This window comes from Denticeps clupeoides, chromosome 2, assembly GCF_900700375.1.
Source record: "Denticeps clupeoides chromosome 2, fDenClu1.1, whole genome shotgun sequence".
In the NCBI taxonomy this organism is placed as follows: domain Eukaryota; kingdom Metazoa; phylum Chordata; class Actinopteri; order Clupeiformes; family Denticipitidae; genus Denticeps; species Denticeps clupeoides.
In genome coordinates, this window is record NC_041708.1 from 924,985 (window position 1) to 945,241 (window position 20,257).

Sequence of the window (20,257 nt, forward strand, 5' to 3'; positions counted from 1 at the left end):
CAGATGGCGGAACACAAACAGGGAAAAGCTGGACGGCTCCCCGGCTTTATTTCCTGAGAAAGCCGGAGCGCCGCCGCTGCCTTTCACCCCGATTCCCCAATTCTGCAGCCTCCCTCCGGCTCGGCTCGGCGCGTGGACGGGGCGCGGGCGGCGCCGCTGGCCCCTGCAGATGGGGGGTGGCATCCGCGGTGTGGCATTTGGCAGAGGGAGGCGTGGGGGATGGGCCCTGCTGGGGCCCGGGTGACATTCATTATATCTGGACACAGATGTCTTTTGTCACTCCTGACATGAATCCTAACTGCATATGACCGACGTGGGCTTGTCAATCAGCGTTGTGGTGACGACGATGACACCGCCACCACCGTCATCGTCCAGCAGGACCTCAGCTGGCAAGTGAACATCGTCTGACGCCAAAGTCTCAGTACGTTTCATTAAACACCAGGGTCTTTATTATTATAATGCGAGAAAATGTGAACTTTTGAAGTGTGAGCAGGTGGCAGGTGGACGTGAACCCTCTCATCAAATCTGTGATGGTGGCCCAGCGTTGGTCTGATAACGACTGATGGAGTCTCGCCTGGGTCATTATATGTTTATTAATTATAATAAAAAGGTTAAGCTTCTGGAACATGTATTAATTTGGTGAAATGTCCCTTTTTTGGGGGGGGGGGGGGGCAGCGTGGTTTAGTGACCCCTTGTAGTACGTTGGATGTCACTGTCGTGCCTCTCGAGGGCGCAGATAAGTGACACAGACAAAAAAACGCTCCACCTGTCTCCACGCCGAGCCGATTATCGGAGTTCCGATTATTTTACTGCCCAAAAAAATCGATCAGCGACGGCGCACGACAGACAGAGAGAGAGATAGAGAGAGAGTGAAGAGGGGGGGGGGGGGTCACATTCGTGCGGCTTGCATGATGAACCCTCTCAAGACGCCGCGTCCCTCTGATCTGCGACAATAACCCGGGGACCCACTCTGTCGCCACGTAGATCACCCCTTCAATTAGTTCGTCTCAATCAGGTCCGCCAGACAGGACCGATGTCGTGGAAAGGGGGGGGGGGGGTTTATCCCCTGAAACGAAGAACGGATCTCAGGGAAAACTTGCAGAAGGTAAAAAAAAAAAGGAGAGAGAGTGAAGAGAGAGAGAGAGAGAGAGAGAGAGAGAGAGAGAGAGGAGGAAAACTAGCAGCTCCGCGGCCGCACGCCACTTCTGTTTTCGTGCATGCTGCATGTCTGCGTTTCTTTTTTCTTTTTCTTTTTTTTAACAATTCACCCCGAGAACGACACGCGTTCGCGGGAAAGACGGATATCAGCAGCGGCAGAAGTGGATTATGCGCGTTCGGCGGCGGACGGATATGGATTATTACCCCCCTCCTCCTCCTCTCTCGCCCCGACGGGGGCTCGTTTCTCCCCCAGGAAATATTCAGATTGATAAATCGTAAATGCCGAAATCGCTGGTAGGTTTTTAATACGGTTACGGTCCGGCTGAGCGGATTCCTTTCTTTCTTTCTGTCTTTCTTTCTTTTTTTTCCCACCCCGGTGCAAGTTGCGAAGAGCCTGCGCGGTTCCGTTCTTAATACCAGCGTCCATATGTGGACGTGCGTGTGTGGCTGTGCGTGGTGCTTTATAACCGCATTTTACTGCTTTATTTAACCTCGGAATCACTGCGATCGCTCCGACTTGGGCCGGTTTCGCGCCGAGCCGCTTTCGGGCCTTTTTTTAATCGGCGACCAGCGACTAACCGGTTAAACTCGCGGCGCCGAAACGTCGCGGCGTTTCGTCGCGTTTCGTTTCTGTCGTTCTTTTGGCGTCTTTTCCCCGCCGCGCTGTCAAAATACGATTAGCGCGACAAAGTGTCTCCATTACGCGCGCTGGCGGCTTCGGGGGGCGGGGCGTCGGCAGGAAGTGACAGGCCGCGCAGCCAATCCCCGCCCGCTCGCTGATTGACGCGCCGTTTATCAAACCAGGAATCTGATGTGGCTCTTTTACAGCCAGTATTAAAGTCGGTGGGCAGGGCGCGTCGGCGTGTAGGTGAGCTTTAATGAGGCTCCATTGGATTGTAATCAGTGTCATGTCGGATTCACGTAAACTACAACATTGTAACAAAATGGCGACGGTGTCGGGCAGCGGCGACTCGGCGCAGCCGGGCTGCTGACGGCGCCACAAGGTTCGGTCGGTTTTCCTCTTATTTTGCAACATTTAGTCGCAGCGTGGACGTAGACGTGCTAAATCGCTCCGTTTAGTTAAAAAAAACGAGTTTGACGTCCGCCGCTAAAACTAAGCGTCGCTTGTTTAACTGGCGTTAGCATTTATGCTAACGGCTAGCGGTGCTGTGCATTCCGGCTCTGCTCCGGGAGTCGAATCTTTCGACTCGGATCACTTTACAGATTTGAATCGTTTGAATACCAAAGGTCTCCAGAAGTTTACATTTCTGCAGTTTCCGCTATTTTAATTACGTTACAACACTAATGATCAACGTTTTGCCAATGCACGTGCAAATACACACATGCACAGAGCGTTTAGACGTCCTGCTGTCAATTCTGCTTTTTTACGATTTCATGTTGTCTTTAGTCAAACTAAATATTAAATTTCATACTTAGTTGGCTGCTGTTAGTTGACTGGTTATGTAAATGGTTACGTGAACTTTGTAAACATCGAGAACTTTCCGGCGATGCTGTTTTGCACGTCGAAATGAAGCGGCGTTGGGGGAGCGCGCTCGTTCGTTTGAAGGAGTCGGTTCAGCTCGCTCGCCAAAAAGAGCCGTTCGCTCGCTAGCGGCACGTAGCTAGCAGCTAGCTGGCGAAACTGCACCCGAGCGGCCGACCCGTCGGCGCAAGTCCGCGGTCAGCCCGGTTCCGTTGGCGGCAGGCGCCGCAGCCAGCTCCGGTCGGGAGCGGCCAGGTGTCGGCGGCGGCCGCCGAGCGAGTCCGGCTCTCCCGAGCCCAGGCTAACGCTAGCTAGCCGACTGCTACATACCCGCGGTCGGCCACTGTGGACCCGAACCGACCCGAACCCTCCGGCCGCGGTACGGGTGCTTTTCGGGGGTTGATCAGGTGTGTGTACTGGGTCTGCGGGTCACCTGCCGGATCGCGGTCCGACGGGCACCTTCCTCGGCCTCTCTGTGCCACTCTGTCGAGCATTAAAGTGTCGTTTACTCTCTGTGTTCGGTTGGAACCGAACATAAGTATTTTTTGACTTTATATTTGTTGTATTGTGTGACTGCTGGTTGTAATATCTGTCGCGTTTCCTTCTTTTTGCAGGTTGAACATGCACGCTGGTGTCTTGTGTAGATGAGCATCCCGACCGCGGAGGAATTTATCGTCCTTGTGCAACACGTTGTGGGATTAAGCGCATGTTTCGGATGGGGATGTATTGACGGCCGGGAGGAGGGGTTATTTATGGATCGCCTTGTCCTGCTTCTCGCCCTCCAATCATGGTGAAACTCGCGAACCCTCTGTACACGGAGTGGATCTTGGAAGCAATACAGAAGATCAAGCGGCAGAAGCAGCGCCCGTCGGACGAGCGGATATGCCACGCCGTGTCCGCGCTGCGCGGCCTGGACAAGAGCGCCGTCCTGGAGCAGTTGGAATTAAGCGTCCTGGACGGCGCCGTCCTCAAGGTTACCAACAAGGGCAGCGCGTCGTACAAAGACCCGGGCCACGCCGGGCGGATCGCGTCGCACAATCACGTGGCGGCCGCCGCGCCGTCCAGGGAGTCTACGTGGAATCCCAGCGACCTGCGGCACGTGGACTGGAATAGGGTCCTCAGGCGGGCCATCGAGGGCCTGGACGACTGTCACGGCTCCTCCCTGAAGAACATCGAGAGGTTCCTGCGGACCCAGGACGACCTGTCGGGCGTCATGGAGAACCCGGCGTTCCGGCACCGGCTGCGGCTGGCCGCCAAGCGGGCCGTCAGCAGCGGCCGCCTGGTGAAGCTGGGCCCGCGGTACCGGATGAGCGGCGCCGGCGGCGAGGACAGGGGGCTGAGGGGACTGAGCCTGGCGCCGACGTCCGTCACGCTGCTTCCGCACGAGCGCGACCAGGTAGGCCTTCCCGACCCCTGACCTTTGACCCCTCCCACCCCCGAAAACACGCCAGCTTTTTTTTCCCCGGCGCCTGACGTCACCCCCCCCGGACGTGTCCCTCGGCGGGGCCGCGCGCCCGTTTTAGAGGTGTGAACTGTGAGCAACTGCTGGGATCGACTTTTCCGTGACGCCGATCCGGTTTCCTGCCGGTCCGGTGTCTGCGCGGCCGAGAAGCTTCGCCCGGCGTAAATAACTCCGTTTAGTCTTCGCCCTTGCCTCGGCAGGGGGGTCGGAGGTCGTCCAGTCGGCTCACGTGACCCCGGGGCCGCTGCGGAAGTCGGGCGGAGTGGAAAATTCCTGGACGGTGGCACCGCTCGCTCGTTTGGAGGACCGCCGGGCGCTTCGGAGAGGAACGGGTTACGTAACCGGAGCGGCGGCCTGGTTTTTACCAGGTGTCCCCTTTCATTCCGCGGCCGGTACCGGCCACCCCGGCAAAAACCAGGCCTCTACCTGAGCGGGACGGTCCGGGCCTTATTATCGTGTCCATCAGCCCACTTGACCTTTTTGACCCCGCCGAGGGTCCTGATGGGAGGCGGCGTAGGCTGGTAATATATTCCACCGCGCTTTCGTTTGTAACGTTGTGAGACTTTTCAGTGGCCGTAATGCTGGTCTCCGGAACGTTCCGCGGTACATTTCCCGGCGTGTTTTTTGTAGGTTTACACACTCCGTACTCGAACTTCTAGACGCATTTTGGTTTCCGTATTCGCCCGCTGCGTCGGGAAGGTGCCGTAGGACCGCGGCTCCTCTTCGTACGTTAATTGGCCGTAGACTCGCCGTTTGAGTGCTATTGATAAGGCTGTTTGGGGAAATGGAGCGCTTATTGATCGGCCCCTGAAGTGCCTTCTCGTGGTGGCCGATCGATTGGCCGGTGGCAGCGGGGCAGGGCGTCCCGGTCCCTCGTTCTCTTTTCTCCAGTCCGTCGTAAACCCGGTTCTTCGTGAAGTGTCGGTTCGGAAATATTACCGCGTCCTTAAACTGTGATTATTAGGCCCGTCCGTCGATGTAACGAATGAAGTGTCAGCACGGAATTAATTTAATTGGTGCTCCGCCGCGGCGGAACCTCTCTGCCATTACGGCGCCTGTCCGTAGCGGATTGTCCGAAGAGTGGATCATAGATGCGCGTTCTTATGGATTTTAGTTTTAATGCTCTCTCTCTCTCTCTCTCTCTCTCTCTCTGTAGACCCGGGCCGACCCGATTCCGATATGCAGTTTCTGTCTGGGAACAAAGGAGTCCAACCGGGACAGGAGACCAGAGGACCTCCTGTCCTGCGCCGACTGTGGGAGCAGTGGTAAGCACTCCGACCCCTGACCCCTCTCTTCTCCTGTTCAAGTAGTCAAAGCAACTGTCCTCTGAACTCCACGTTTTACCGTAAAAACGTATTTAAAAACATGTTTATTCACCAAAAAAAAAACCTGCAATATGACGTCCAACAAAGCGCTTCGGCATTTACACGTAAATAAAATGCGCATTTCATGCAAATAACTTCACGGTTGACCTCAGCATAAACGTATTAAATAAATAAACATCGTGCGGCCGGGAATGTGTCCAGGACGACTGGAACGATGGTGATAAACGCACGCTTTGAATCGGCTGGTTTGTTCGCTGCTTTTCTCCATTTACATTTACGGCATTTACCAGACGTCCAGAGCGTCTTACAGTCAGTAGTTACAGGGACAGTCCCCCCCTGGAGACACTCAGGGTTAAGTGTCCTGCTCAGGGACACGATGGTAGTAAGTGGTATCTGAACCCGGGTCTTAGGGTTCGTGGACGAGTGTCTCACCCGCTAGGACACTACCACCCTTGTCCCTGACGCGAGTTGTTGACTGCGAGTCAAGTTGGTCGGCGCGTTGGTTCTTACGCGAGCGTATGTGCGCACGTGCTCGGAACCGAGCGGTCCAGACTCGGCGCGGTCGGCGTCTTCGCATGGACGCTGCGTTGCCGTACGAAAGTCCCGTCTCGACCGGACACGCACACCCAGAAACGCGAATCGTCCACCATTCCGCATGTTCTAGCGGATTCCGCGGTTCGATGTTGATGTGTATGATTCCGTACGGATTCGGTGCAGATCGTAATTGATTATGCCGCGATCGCGCTGCTCGGTACGTAAATTCTGTTCGGGTTTTTCTCCAGTGAGCAGAAGAAATTGCCGGCGTTCCGTCCTCGCTCGCCTGGCGCCGCGGGCGTCCGAACCGGCAGTTTTTCGGCCGTTTGTGGTGTCAGGTGTGCGCGGACTGAACGCCGACCGCTTTTTCCCGCTCGCCGGATTAAACCAAAGCGTGACGGGCTGAACGGCGCCAAGCAAACGTCACGACAAGTAATGTGGACGGTTTGTGGGACGCGTCGATAACCGAGGCATTAATAATCGTAACCGTGCGGTGAGACCAGCGGAGGGTCCGCGTCCCCCTCCGGGACATCCTACGACGCACGTCCCGGGTCGCCGGGCTCGATAGTCGCCGACGGTGACGGGTCGCGCCTGTCCCGTCTGTATCAGAGGCCTCGTAAAACCATCGCGGGTAACGGTCTGCTAATCCGCCGGCGCTAGTGAGGCACGGCACCGGTTTGTTTTTTGCGCCGCGACCGATATTCCGTTTTAATGATCCCGCCCTTTTGTTCTCCGCGGCGCTTTGCCGGTTGGACGTGGGGTCTTTTTGTTTTTCGAGGGGTGGACCGGGCGTCCCTTCGCCTCGCCGGATCGGTGCCATTTTTGTTTTTGTTGCCGACCAAATTGCCCACCTCTCCGTTTAAACTACCGTCCCCCGTCCCTCTCTCTCTCTCTCCCCCTCTCCCCCTCTCTCTCTCTCTCTCTCCCTCTCTCGTGCGGCCCAGTTATTGTAAATGGCACGCGGAGCGGCGGCGGCGGCGAGCCGGGTTACGCGTTCGGTTCGCCTCCCCGCTGGAAGACAGCTGTCGTGCTTTTTATTTGCGCGCGTTTTCACCGCCAACGCATTTCTGCCTCATTAAGATGAAATTATCTTTAATTAGCCGCTCGTGCGCGCGCTCGTTGTGCCGCTTTTAGCCGCGGCCGGTGGGTTCGGCTGATGCGCTCGGTGGCCTTGCGGTTTGTCCGGTTGCAGTTTATTGAACTCTCTTCACACCCTGTAGTATTATGTATTTTTGTGTGTGTGTGTGTGTGTGTGTGTGCTTATTATATCTTAGTGAAGTGATTGTGATGCACAGCACACGGTGCACACAGTGAAACGTGTCCTCTGCATTTAACCATCACCCCTGGTGAGCAGTGGGCGGCCATGACAGGCGCCGGGGAGCAGCGTGTGGGGACGGTGCTTTGCTCGGTGGCACCTCGACGGATCGGGATTCGAACCGGCGACCTTCTGATTACGGGGCACCGCCACCCCACTACTGCCCTTAGTGGGTTAAGCAAATGTCTGCCAGTGTGAGCCTGAACCTTCCCGTCTCTCCCGAAGGGCACCCGTCGTGTCTGAAGTTCTCCCCCGAGCTGTCGGCGAACGTGAAGGCGCTCAGGTGGCAGTGCATCGAGTGCAAGACCTGCAGCTCCTGTCGAATACAGGGCAAGAACGCGGTAAGTCCGCCTCCATCTTGACCCGTGGGGGTCGCCGCGTAGCGGTCCGCTGACCCCACGGTCAATCCAGCGCCGCGCGTTCTCAAGCCCACTCTTCCGCTTCAGGAGGACATGCTGTTTTGCGATTCCTGCGACCGCGGGTTCCACATGGAGTGCTGTGACCCTCCCATCTCGCGGATGCCTAAAGGTGAGCGTTCCGGGTTCCCTGGTGTGGGCGGGGCTTGTCACGGCGACCTCGGCGTTGACGAAGCCATGGTCGGTGTTGTTTTTCTTTCTCCAGGCACGTGGATCTGCCAAGTCTGCAGGCCGAGGGAGAGGGGGCTGTCCCTGCTGCATAAGAAGGCCAATCAGATCAAGCGGCGCTACGCCAAGCCAATGGGGAAAGCCTGCAAGAAGCTCAAGCAAAGAATGTAGGTGGCTCCCGGCAAACGGTGCGTGTGCGATGAACGCCGGCTTCCGGGAGGTGTGTTCTCACGCTTGTGATCTGCCCGTAGGTCTATATCCAGGGGTGACGGCTCCATGATTGCACTGGCAGGAAGGGGGTCACCTGGTAGGGGTCAATCAATCACAGTCTGTACCACACTCTCATCTGCTCATGCCGCATCTGTGAAGGATGTCCGAAGCAGATTGGCTGCCGCAGACCCCGGTTGGGCGGCCCGTTTCACCCCTCCCCCCACAAACTCCACCCCCACTTCCCACACCCCCCCCTTCACGCCCGCACCCGCCTCCGTCCCGGCCGCACACACGGTTAACAGGAAAACCAAAGGGCTCATCGACGGCCTCTCCAAGTTCTTCACGCCGTCGCCGGTGGGCCGCAGGTCGCGGGGAGACGAGTCCGGCCCCGCCCGGCCCGGCCGACCCAGGAAGCCACGCCTCCCGAAGCTTCCGTCCAGCCACGAGTCTGCCTCCCCGTGCTATAGCCTGTCCCTCGTCCCCCCACCGGCCGAGCGTAGCCCCCCGACCTCCCAGTCCGCCCCCGCCACGTCCCCCAACAGCTCGTCCAGTCAGTCTAGCGCCCCGTCCATAGGCAGCGTCTCCACCAACAGCCAGCTGAAGGGGCTCTTCGACGGACTCTCGCATATCTTTACCACTCAGGGACAATCTCGGAAAAAGGGACTCCCAAGTTACGCCCCGCCCAAGCGGGGGCACCACCGCGCAGGGCAGTCGCCGCGGACCCCCGCCGACAGCTCCGCCCCTAAGCTGCTGGGAAAGAAGCCTGTTAAGAGCAGGCTGCTGGCCCTCCCTCCGTCTGCATCCGGGTGGGGCGCGCCCAGGGGCCGGCCCTTTAAGACGGTCGCCCACTTCCTGCGTAGCCCCTTCCTGAAAAAGCACCGGCTGCTAGGCAGGTTAAAATATAGGCCCTTCTCCGCTCCGAAAGGGAGCCCCCCTCCGGAAACGGGCGCCAAGACCAGCGGGCGCGGCGACGATGGTAAGAAACGGCCGGGCGCCCCCGGCCCCGGGCTGCACGTCCTCGAGAGCGGGCGGCTTGCTGCCGCCGCTCGCGACTCTTCTCTCATTAACCCTCTCCGACCCACCCGGCGGGAGCTGCCTTCCCCGCCCCCCCCCTCCTTCTGCTTTTTACCGTCCTCTACTCTCATCAACCGCTCGACTAACCCCAGGTTTACGTTCTTGGTTTACTTTCTCACTGTGCTTCTCGTAGTGCATGGCCGAGAGACTCCGCCTCTTCCTCACGCATCGCTGTGTATGTGCTCCTCCTCCCATGCCCCGCCCATCCTTAACCACGCAGATATCATCAGTCACCTCGGCAGCCTGACTCAACATTTCATCATTAATCTCAATTCGGTTTGCTAATTAAAACCCCGGTATCCCTCATAACTAATGAGGGGGTGTGGTTTACTCACCGGGCGAGAAACGGGAAGGAAGTGGAGTTAAAGTGTCTGTGCGGTGGACCCGAGGACGGGTAGCGTTGCTCGGCTCTGTGTGGAGTTAATGTGCGGGTGAATAACGCCGCTCCTTCCGCCGAAACAGGCAGCGAGGGCCAGTGCCAGAGGCGGCCCGACGCCCAGGCGGGATTCGTGGCCGTTGCTAAGGAGCACGTGACTGAGGAGGATGTGGAGCTGTTCCGACGGGTGCAGGAGATCTCCGCCCAGGTGAGGAGCAGCGGTGTGATGTTTGGAGGGATCGTGGCACCAGAAAATACCTTTTTTTTTTTTTTTTTTTTTATAGCATATTTTATACTTTTATAGGTAATAAGTGAAAAAGTTGAAAGTGAAGTGATTGTCACGTGTCATACACAGTGCATTTAACCAAAGTTTGGACACCTTCTCATTCGATGTGTGTGTTCTTTATCTTCATGACCATTTACGTTGGTAGATTCTCACTGAAGGCATCAAAACTATGAATGAACATGTGGAGTTCTGTACTTAACAAAAAATGGTGAAATAAGTGAAAACATGTTTTATATTCTAGTTTCTTTGCTCTGGTTACTGCTTTGCACACTCTTGGCATTCTCTCGATGAGCTTCAAGAGGTCGTCACCTGAAATGCTTCTCCAACAGTCTTGAAGGAGTTCCCAGAGGTGTTTAGCACTTGTTGGTCCAGCTCACCCCAAACCATCTGGACTGGGTTCAGGTCCGGTGACTGTGGAGACCAGGTCTCTACTTTTTGTTAAGTACAGAACTCCACATGTGTTCATTCACGCGAGACTCTGAAGAACCAGCGAGTTCACTAATGATCTAGCAGCCAACTCCTACTTGTGACTAGACTGCTTTATGAGAATTTAATTCTTATTCTCTGGTTGTGTGTATGTAGAGATCCGGGAGCCCTCTGAACCCAGACACCGGTGGGCCGTACCCTGCGGTCATCGAGTTTGGCGCGTATGAGATTCAGACGTGGTACTCGTCGCCGTACCCGCCCGAGTTCTCCAGGTACGGTGATCGCGGCAGGGCCTTTCTGCACCGTTTCCTGACAAAGGGACGAGGAAAATAAACTCTTGTCGCTCTTCAACAGGTTGCATAAGCTTTACTTGTGCGAGTTCTGCCTAAAGTACATGAGAAGTAAGAACATCCTGCTGAGACACATGAAGAAGTGCGGATGGTTCCACCCGCCGGCCAATGAGATTTACCGAAAGGACGATCTGTCTGTGTTTGAGGTCAGCCTCGTTGGCGCGTCATGGATCCTTCCTCCGTGTCAGCGTGGTGTTCCGCTTGTTCTCAGTTGTCCTGTTTTTGCTGAGCAGGTGGACGGCAACATCAGCAAAATATTCTGCCAGAACCTCTGCCTCCTGGCCAAGCTGTTCCTGGACCACAAGACCCTGTACTACGACGTGGAGCCGTTCCTCTTCTACATCCTCACCCAGAACGACGAGAAGGGCTGTCACCTCGTCGGCTACTTCTCCAAGGTGAGCTGAGCAAGGCCCCGGGTGGGTGTGGGCGTGTCAGACGGCGAGCTTCATCTCCGCTCTTCCTCCTCCTCCCCGCAGGAGAAGCTCTGCCAGCAGAAGTACAACGTCTCCTGTATCATGGTGCTGCCCCAACACCAGAAGCAGGGATTCGGCAGGTTCCTGATCGATTTCAGTAGGTTCCTCTGGACCTCCTTCAAACAAGTCTCTCCATCTCCATTAAACATGTTGTCGGTCTAGTTATTTTGCCTAAATACAAATACGACTTCTCATAACTGCATAATTCTCACTTGAGTGAAAGTGTTGTGATGCACTGCAGCACAGCACACGGTGAAATGTGTCCTCTGTATTTAACCATCACCCTTGGTGAGCAGTGGACACCATGACAGGCGCCCGGGGAGCAGTGTGTGGGGACGGGACCATCAAGGGGACCCCAGTGGCGCCTTGGTGGACCGGGACTGCGTACGGGCCCGCTAGGCCGTCACTGCCCCTCGTTATTGATTACCGAACGGAAATAACTTCCAGTTGGAGGTCCGAATCGGTGTCTGCGATGGTACAAATTTAGCATTTTTAAATGGCTGCTTTTGGAATTTGAGAGGGTGAAGGCCTGGCGAGCGTCGCGGAACCTGCAGCATCGTGACGGATCTTCTCGGAGCCCCAGGCGACGGCCGGAACGCTTTGCGGCATTTAGCGGAGTGATTGAGACGCTCTTGTCCCGTGGTCTTTTGTTAGCTCAAGGCTCTGTCTTTGATGGGATCTGGAGTATCGTGTGTGTGTCTTTTGTAAGAGGTGTAATGAGACGGTTTGGTTTTGGTTGCGCCGTGGGGAGATATGAGAGCGTTCTGATGACAAAGGAGGAGATTAGGGGGAGATTGAAGGCTCGCCGCTCTCCACTACATGAGAGCTTTATTGGGGAATGTGATTAGATCCCTTTATTTAACTCTTGTAGAGGGTTTTTAACCGTTCTTTAATCAACTAATTGGCACGTGACGTGATTTCTTCCCAAAACGCACCTCATTATTCCTTGTTTGGGAACAGGGCGTGTCAGGAATGAATTTTTTTTTTTACTTTAATGTCTCCTTTTTTTTGAAGGTTACCTTCTCTCGAGGCAAGAAGGACAAGCCGGCTCCCCGGAGAAGCCGCTGTCAGATCTGGGCCGCCTGTCCTACCTGGCGTACTGGAAAAGCGTGGTCCTGGAGCATCTGTACGAGCAGGCGGAGCGGCGCGTCAGCGTGAAAGGCATCAGCAGGGCCACGGGGATGTGCCCGCACGACATCGCCACCACGCTGCAGCACCTCAACATGATCGACCGGCAGGACGGCAGGTGGGCCGCCGTAGGCCGGCCTTCATTTCACCGGCAGGCTCGTTTTAGTCTAGTCACTTTTCAGTCTGAGCCTTTTAGTCAATTATCCGTGAAAATTTTAGTCTAGTTTTTAGTATTTTAAGTATTTTTGTTTCTTTATTTCTTTCTTTTTTCTAACAGAGTAGAACAGACAAAAACAACATTACATAACTAAAACAAGGTTATCTTTTAGTATTTTACTGCTACCTTATAGACTCAGGACACGCATACTAGACATCCATTCCAGTGGCTGCATTTCTCCCTGTGACCCGCATTCGGTTTTCTTTTACACTTTATTGTGAAGAAAGTGCCCGAACGGTTGCTTCGTCTTTTTCGCCCAGCCACCATATAAGCATTCTGAAATTTTAATAATGCAAGAATAGAACAGGACTTGAGGAAGTGACCTCATCTGCGACAGAAATACTGCAAAATAATAATAACGCGATTAATCGAGAGGGAGTCGTCCCCCCCCCCCCCCCCCCCCCCCCATCCACCGAAATGTATTTTATTTTGGTTTGTTTTGTTTAGTCTCGTTTTTATTGGTCAGCAACATTACAGGAAATATTTCGTTACAGTTAGTCACATGTTCAGCATGTTTGTCACGTCATGAAGGTTCATTGACTAACATGTTTTGTTGACAAAAACCACACTAGTCTTATGGGACATTACAAGATGAGTCTGAACTTTAAGGGGCAGTGGTGGCCTAGCGGTTAAGGAAGCAGCCCCGTAATCAGAAGGTTGCCGGTTCGAATCCCGACCCGCCAAGGTGCCACTGAGGTCCCCTTGATGATGGTCCCGTCCCCACACACTGCTCCCCGGGCGCCTGTCATGGCGCCCACTGCTCACTCAGGGTGGTCGGTTAAATGCAGAGGACAAATTTCACTGTGTGCATCGTGTGCTGTGCTGCTGTGTATCACAAGTGACAATCACTTCACTTTGAGTGAAATTGACTCCAAAATGAAAGTGTTTCACTATAAGAATTATTCCCCCAAAACAGACCAAGAAGGACTATTCGAGCTTCAAATGTTGCGTTTTTTTTTTTTTTTTTGTTGTTTAATTTGTTAGAAAAATCTGACGTGAATTCAATGACTAATCCTCAATTTCAAGGTCTTTTGCACATTCAAAGCTGAAGAACCCTTGATACCAGCTGAATTTGCAGCACTCCAGTGTAAATTGTGGTTCTATATATTTTTTATTGTGTTTTGTTTCGTTTTTTTTTGCGCTTTGTCATTGTCACACGGTGAAATGTGTCCTCTGCTTTCAACAATCACCCTTGGTGAGCAGTCGGAAGCCATGACAGGCGCCCGGGGAGCAGCGTGTCGGGACGCTCAAGTTAAACAACGCTGCTTATTGTGCCAGTGGCACCTTGGCGGCTCAGGATTTGAACCGGCAATCTTCTGATCACCGGGTTCGCTTCCTTAACCTCTAGGCCACCACTGGCACACTACGAGGCGGTTTGTTAACCGAAACCCAGCCTTGTATTCCTGCTCTTAATGATCCCGTTTATACCGACGTGCCCTATGGCCTCGGCAGAGCAGCTTCTAATGAAGTTGTGGCATAAACGGTCTAATCTCGTTCGAACTCTGCTTCTCCCGTGGGCAGGGTGGTGATCGTCCGACGGCTCCGGCTGATCCTGAAGCACGTGGAGCAGCTGCGGGCGCGGCCTCGGCAGTACGAAGTCGACCCGGACTCGCTGCGGTGGTCACCTGCGGTGTCGCTCAACGCCATGCTGTCCGAGGAGGAGCGCGAGGCCGAAATGGACGTACGTGTGATGATGCCACCATAACGTGACTCTGAATATTTAATAGTTTTAACTATTTTCATTTAGCCCATTTTATAATATGTAAACATGCTGTTAATTGATTAATAGTATGTATATGTGAATGTTTTTGTGCTTTTTTTAAAAAAACATTTGCATACATTTAAAAGCACTCTGTAGTGCTTTTAAATGTAAAAAAAAAAAAAAAATGATAATAATTTTATGTTTCCGGTGCTAATAGAGAACCGCAGTCCGGTTTGTTCAGTTTAAGTTCGTTAGAGGTCTAAATGCGTTCGCTGTCGGCAAACACGTAATGACGTGCAAAATGAGCTGAATCGGTGTGGCTGGTAATGAACTGTAAATATTCCCCGAAACGCGCTGCGACAAACACCTAATCAGAACCTCCCGCCGCCGTTTATTAATGCGTTCGTCTTTTCAAAATATAATTACCGCCGGTCTGATGACGACGATGACGATGATGATGATTCTGTGTGTGATCAGGCCGAGCGACTGACTGAACAGGCCAGCTGCTGGGAGAAGGAGGAGCGGGAGCTCTACGTCAGCCACAGCAGCCGGCAGCCGCTCACCAAGGTCCACTGCCGGAACCCGTACCGCCGGGCGAGCCGGCAGAGCAGCGGCGGCGACAGCAGCGGGAGCGACGACGACGAGGACTACGAGGGCGCGCCGCCCATCCTCACCAAGGCGCAGGCCATGCTCGGGGTCAAGAGGAAGGTGAGGGTGTTTCCTGAACCCCGTGTCCTTTTGACTGAAGATAAGTTTGCGCTTTTGTACGAGAACCTCGTTGCAGTTTTAGCGTGCTCGTCCGTGTTGATTAAGGGTGCGCGCCGTCGCCACCAGACCAGATATTTGTAGGTTTCTCTCTTCACCGTTCACGTCCGGGCAGAGGCGTCTGCCGAGTTGCAGCGCTGCCCCCTGCTGTCGGACGCTGTATTACAACCCAGGACGTGCTCTTCTTTTAAAGCTTAAAAAAGAAAGAAAAAAAAGTCAAATGACTTTTTTTTTATATTTTTTGACAAGCAAATGTAATTTTTAAAATTTTATTTATTTATTTTGAGTGGTTCAAATGACTTATGGGTTCGGTTGTGCTTCATGGCTCATTTGTGGCTTTCAAAAGTCTGCTGAGGACAAGCTTGCCCAGGATTTGCGGTTCTGCATGGAGCCTCTGATGCTCTTTCCTCCTCTTGGTGTATGTGGGGATTTTTTTGGCTTCCCCCCCGAAGCTTAAGCTTTTGTAATGAGGCCGCATTCTGAAGGCTCCATTTAAACCATAATTATGCGCTTTTAAAAACATTTGGTGGAAAGAAAGCTGTCTGTTACTGCGTGTGTGTGTGTGTGTGTGTGTACACTTAAGCTCCAACCATGACTGTTCATATTTCAGAGAACAATCAACCTCAAGCGGAAGAGAGGTCGCAAGCGGAAAAGGATCAATAGCAGCGTCACCACCGAGACCATCTCCGAGACGACCGAGGTTCTCGACGAACCGTTCGAGAACTCTGAGGACGAGAGGCCCATGCCTCTTCTGGAACGTTCCAGCAGATTGGGCGAAATGAGTGACGAGGAGAAGCTCACGAGGCCAGCCAAGAGCCGCCGGGGTCGGCCGAGGCGCATACAAACCGGCGAGGACGCTGGCCAGAAACGTCGGAGCGAAGGCAACGCCAACTTTTTTTTGTTCTGTAACATTAGACTCGATGAGTCAGTGCTTCAGCTGACCTGGAATTATTACCGACCCCACAAACCACCGCGCTGTGGTCTGAGAGAACCGATGTTTCGTATCGCTTTTCTAACCATTTATCAGTCTCTCCAGTCCCGATCTCAGCAGTTACAGGGTGCTAGTAGCCTAGCAGGTAACGAACCAGAAGACCCAGGTTCAAACCCCACTTACTACCATCGTGTCCCTGAGCAGGACACTTAACCCTGAGTGTCTCCAGGGGGGGGACTATCCCTGTAACTACTGATTGTAAGGGGGGTGGAGTACTGAAAGTGGGGTTGGTAGTAACCTAGCGGGTAACACACTCAACCCAGGTTCAAACCCCACTTACTACCATCATGTCCCTGAGCAGGACACTTAACCCTGAGTGTCTCCAGGGGGAGACTGTCCCCTGTAACTACTGATTGTAAAGGGGGTGGAGTACTGAAAGTGGGGTTGGTAGTAACCTAGTGGGTAACACACTCAACTATGACCCAGAAAACCCAGGTTCAAACCCCACTTACTACCATCGTGTCCCCGAGCAGGACACTTAACCCTGAGTGTCTCCAGAGGGGGACTGTCCCCTGTAACTACTGATTGTAAGGGGGGTGGAGTACTGAAAGTAGGGTTGGTAGTAACCTAGCGGGTAACACACTCAACTATGACCCAGAAAACCCAGGTTCAAACCCCACTTACTACCATTGTGTCCCCGAGCAGGACACTTAACCCTGAGTGTCTCCAGATAAGGGCGTCGCTCTGGATAAGGGCGACTGGTAAATGATTTGAATGTAAATTAACACATTCAACCGACCCCAATGAATTCTGCATGACCTTACAACTTTGTCTCCTCACCGCAAACTTGGCCAAAAATTTGACCAATAAATAGTAGAAGTGTGAAATGAAACATGGAGAGGGGTACTAATCATACAGATCAGTTTTATTTTCTTAGACATTATTAAAATGGTGGGTGTCAGAGCGTAACCTCTTGTTCTTAATTTAGGTTCTGGCCTTCCAGAGAAGGCAGGAAACCCTCGTCCAGTCAAACGCAAGAAGGGCTGGCCCAAGGGTGTGAAGCGAGGTCCCCCGAAGTGGAGGCTGAAGAAAGAGAGGAAGCTGGGCTTCAAGCTCAACCTCTACACCCCCCCGGAGACGCCGATGGAGGCCGATCACCACATCCCGGCCGAGGAGCCGAGAGAGGACCCGGACGAGCAGCGGGCCACCGCCGAGGAGCGCTGCGAGGCCGGCTCCGCCCCTGGTTCCAGCGCCGCGGACATGGAGCCGCTTCCCTCCGAGCCCCCGAGTCCAGACCTGGCCTCCTGTAAACCCGGCTCGCCTGCGGCGTCACCCGAGGGCTCGCCCGCGGCGTCGCCGGGACACTCCCCCACTCCAGAGGAGAGCCTGAAAGCCCCTGCCTTGGTTGACCATGAACAGGAGGATGCTGAGAACGACCGCGAGGAATCGGAGGACCCCAGAACAATGGCGGAGGATGAGGACGAAGAGGAGGACGAGCAGCCTCGTATCTTGGACGACCAGGACGCGGACGACGAGGACGACAGCCACAACGACTCTGCCGTCACTGAGAGAGACCCGCCCGGCGAAGGGACGAATGAGCCGCCCGGCGCTTTTTTAGGCTCTGGGGACCACAACAATGCACCACTGGCTCCAGATAACCAGGCGGTACCCAGCAGCCTGGCTCCGTCGCCAAGGACGCCTGGCAACCGGGAAGAGATGGCAGCGGAGTTCGGCCCCACTGCCAGCTCGGAGGTTGAGGAGGAGGACGAGGACGAAGAGGAGGAGGAGAACAACATTACCAGTCCTGCTCCTCAAGAGCTCCAGACGCCAGCGGCTCGCTCTTCGCTCAAAGACCCCCCCTTGTGCCAGGAGATCGACTCCGAGACGGCACAAGCGGTTCAGTCCCTTACCCACGAGGCCGAGCAGCAGGATGCCGGCTACCAGGACTGTGCGGAGACCCGCGAAGCCTGCCGGAGCCTGCAGACGGCGCTGGAGGGGGGGTACGCCCAGGTGGAGCAGAGCCCCCAGGTTGCGCCGCCGATGGAGGATTTTGGCCAGTCGGCTCACAGCAGCCCCATCTCGTCCGTCCACTCCCACCCGAGCCAGTCGGTGCGCTCCGTCAGCAGTCCCGCCATCACGGCGCTGGAAGGGGGCTACACGCAGATCAGCCCCGAACACCAGGGCGGCGCCATTTCCGTCCCGTCCCTGCACAACATGGAGACCAGCCCCATGATGGACGTCCCGTCCGTGTCGGACCACTCCCAGCAGGTGGTGGACAGCGGCTTCAGCGACCTGGGCAGCATCGAGAGCACCACCGAGAACTACGAGAACCCCAGCAGCTACGACTCCACGCTGGGTGGCAGCGGCGGCGGGGGCATCTGCGGCGTGGCTTCCACTCAGAGCAGCTGCTCCTACAGCGGCCTCGCCCAGAGCGGCCTCGCCCAGAGCGGCCTCGCCCAGAGCAGCTGCGCCGTCACCCAGCAGATGGCCAGCGTGGGCGGAGGGTGCGGCCTGATCCAGCCCAACGCCCTGAGCTCGCCGCAGCACTGCAACGTCAAATCGCCGCAGGCCTGCGTCGCCGAGCGGCCGCCCAGCACCAGCCAGCACAGCCAGCTCGTCCCGCACGGGCCACGCCCCCAACACGGCCCTCCGTCGCAGCACGCCCCTCAACCCCAACACCGGCAGCACGCCTCGCAGTCCCAGCACGCGCCGCACCTGCACCACCAACACGCGCTACACGGCCACGCCCAGCACGGCCTCCACTTCCCCCAGCAGCAGCAGTGCGCGCTGCCCGGCAACTTCTCCGCCCCGGTGCAGCTGGCCGACATCTCGGAGTCGGGCGGGGCCAACCTCAGCCTCTACGAGCGCTTTAACCAGGGCGAGTACGGAGGGGGTCATTACCCCCAACCGTCGGCGACCTTCAGCCTGGCGAAGCTCCAGCAGCTCACCAACACGCTGATGGACCACCCGCTGCCCTTCAACCACTCCGCGGCGCCGCACCCCATGACCTCCTACGCCAACAGCGCCTCCATGTCCTCCCAGCTCAACACTCCCAACCTGGTCCCCCTGGCGCAGTCCGCCCACGCGGTCCCGGGGGGGCCCCAGGTGCAGGGGTCCATGACCCCGGCTCCACCGAACCTTTCCTCTCCTCCTCCTCCGCCCATGATGCTCCAGCGAAACATGGCGGCGTCCAACATGGCCATCCCGCCGTCCCAGCGGATCCAGGCGCAGGTGGGCTCCTCCTCAAAAGGTCACGTGGCCATCCGCTCCAAGTCTGCAGCAGCGCTGCCTCACGCCCATCCTCACCACCACCACCACCACCACGCCCACACGCACCACTCGACGCACCCCAGCCACGCCCACCAGCAGCAGCAGATGTACGCCCGCGGGGCTCCCCAGTCTGTGCCCATGCAGGCCCCGGGCAGGACGCTGGCCATGTCGCGCATGAACATGGGCGCGGTCAACATCATGCCGGCGCCGGCGTACAACGTCAACTCCATGAACATGAACGTCCCCGCCCTCAACGGCATGAACGGCTACCGCGTGAGCCAGTCCATGATGAACAGCGGCTACCACGGCAACCACGCCTACATCAACCAGTCGCCGCAGTACTCTATGCAAATGGGAATGGTGGGCGGCCAGCCATACCCCCAGCAGCCCATGCAGGCTCCGCCCCACGGCAACATGATGTACCCGCCCGCTGGCCACCACGGGTACATGAACACGGGCATGTCCAAGCAACCCCTCAAAGGCCCTTTCATGAGGCGGTAGCTCCACGCGTCTCTCTTTCCGTTCTTTTTACGTAAATGTTACTTTCATCCGAAAACGTTACTGAAACCAGCACTTGGCAAGAATGCAAAAATCTCTCAACGACGATTGGACGAGAGCGAATCGCGCGACTTATTTTATACGTTTTCTTTCCTTACTGAAGCCTTACTGATTTTATAACGAAACTAAAGAGTCAATTTAGCGTTCTTGTTCCCTCCGGAAGAGAAGGGGACGGCCGTCTCGTAGCAGTCTTTCTAAAGAAGCCATGAAGCGTGCCTGCTACAGACGGAGCAATCAGATGCCAGAGCCTTTTCAGTCTATCTGTCTAACAGTGCTGAAAGTTTGTACCATACTCATGCCTTTGTACATATAAATTATTCTACTTATTTTGTAAAGTGACAACTTAGCATGCTACAGAGTCTCTATGTTAGTGACAGTGCATTTAAGTAGTACTGTACTAGTGTCGTGGTGAATAGCAAGCCATTTTAAAAATGTCTGGCCTTCACTGAGTTTCCCTGTAATGGGAGAGAAATGAAATTATATTTTGTTAAATTCTGATACTGTTAAAAAAAAAAAAAAAAAAAAAACGTAAACTTAGTCTTTCATTTGTTTTTTTTTTTTTTTTGTTTTTTTTTGTTCTTTTTGCATTTAAAAGTTTTATTGATCTGAATTGTATGTATAATTCTGAAC

General features: G+C 55.0%; 1 protein-coding gene across 7 annotated transcripts; it reads left to right on the top strand.

Moving 5' to 3' along the window:
* The first annotated feature begins 970 nt into the window (after positions 1-970).
* Positions 971-20,152, top strand: LOC114777003 (histone acetyltransferase KAT6B-like). 7 transcript variants are annotated; one of them, XM_028966926.1, is made up of 17 exons: positions 971-1,105; positions 3,256-4,037; positions 5,260-5,368; positions 7,503-7,618; positions 7,724-7,805; positions 7,899-8,028; positions 8,113-9,047; positions 9,608-9,729; positions 10,390-10,505; positions 10,588-10,729; positions 10,817-10,978; positions 11,060-11,153; positions 12,071-12,302; positions 13,923-14,082; positions 14,581-14,811; positions 15,479-15,749; positions 16,788-20,152. In XM_028966926.1, exons 2-17 carry the CDS (start codon positions 3,429-3,431, stop codon positions 19,568-19,570), a joined length of 6,294 nt encoding a protein of 2,097 aa, XP_028822759.1. In that variant the 5' UTR covers positions 971-1,105; positions 3,256-3,428; the 3' UTR covers positions 19,571-20,152. The 7 variants fall into 7 exon arrangements, with proteins under 7 accessions (XP_028822759.1, XP_028822754.1, XP_028822762.1 ...); XM_028966921.1 differs by lacking the exon at positions 971-1,105 and adding an exon at positions 1,171-1,452; XM_028966929.1 differs by lacking the exon at positions 971-1,105 and adding an exon at positions 2,006-2,026.
* The last annotated feature ends 105 nt before the right edge of the window (positions 20,153-20,257 follow it).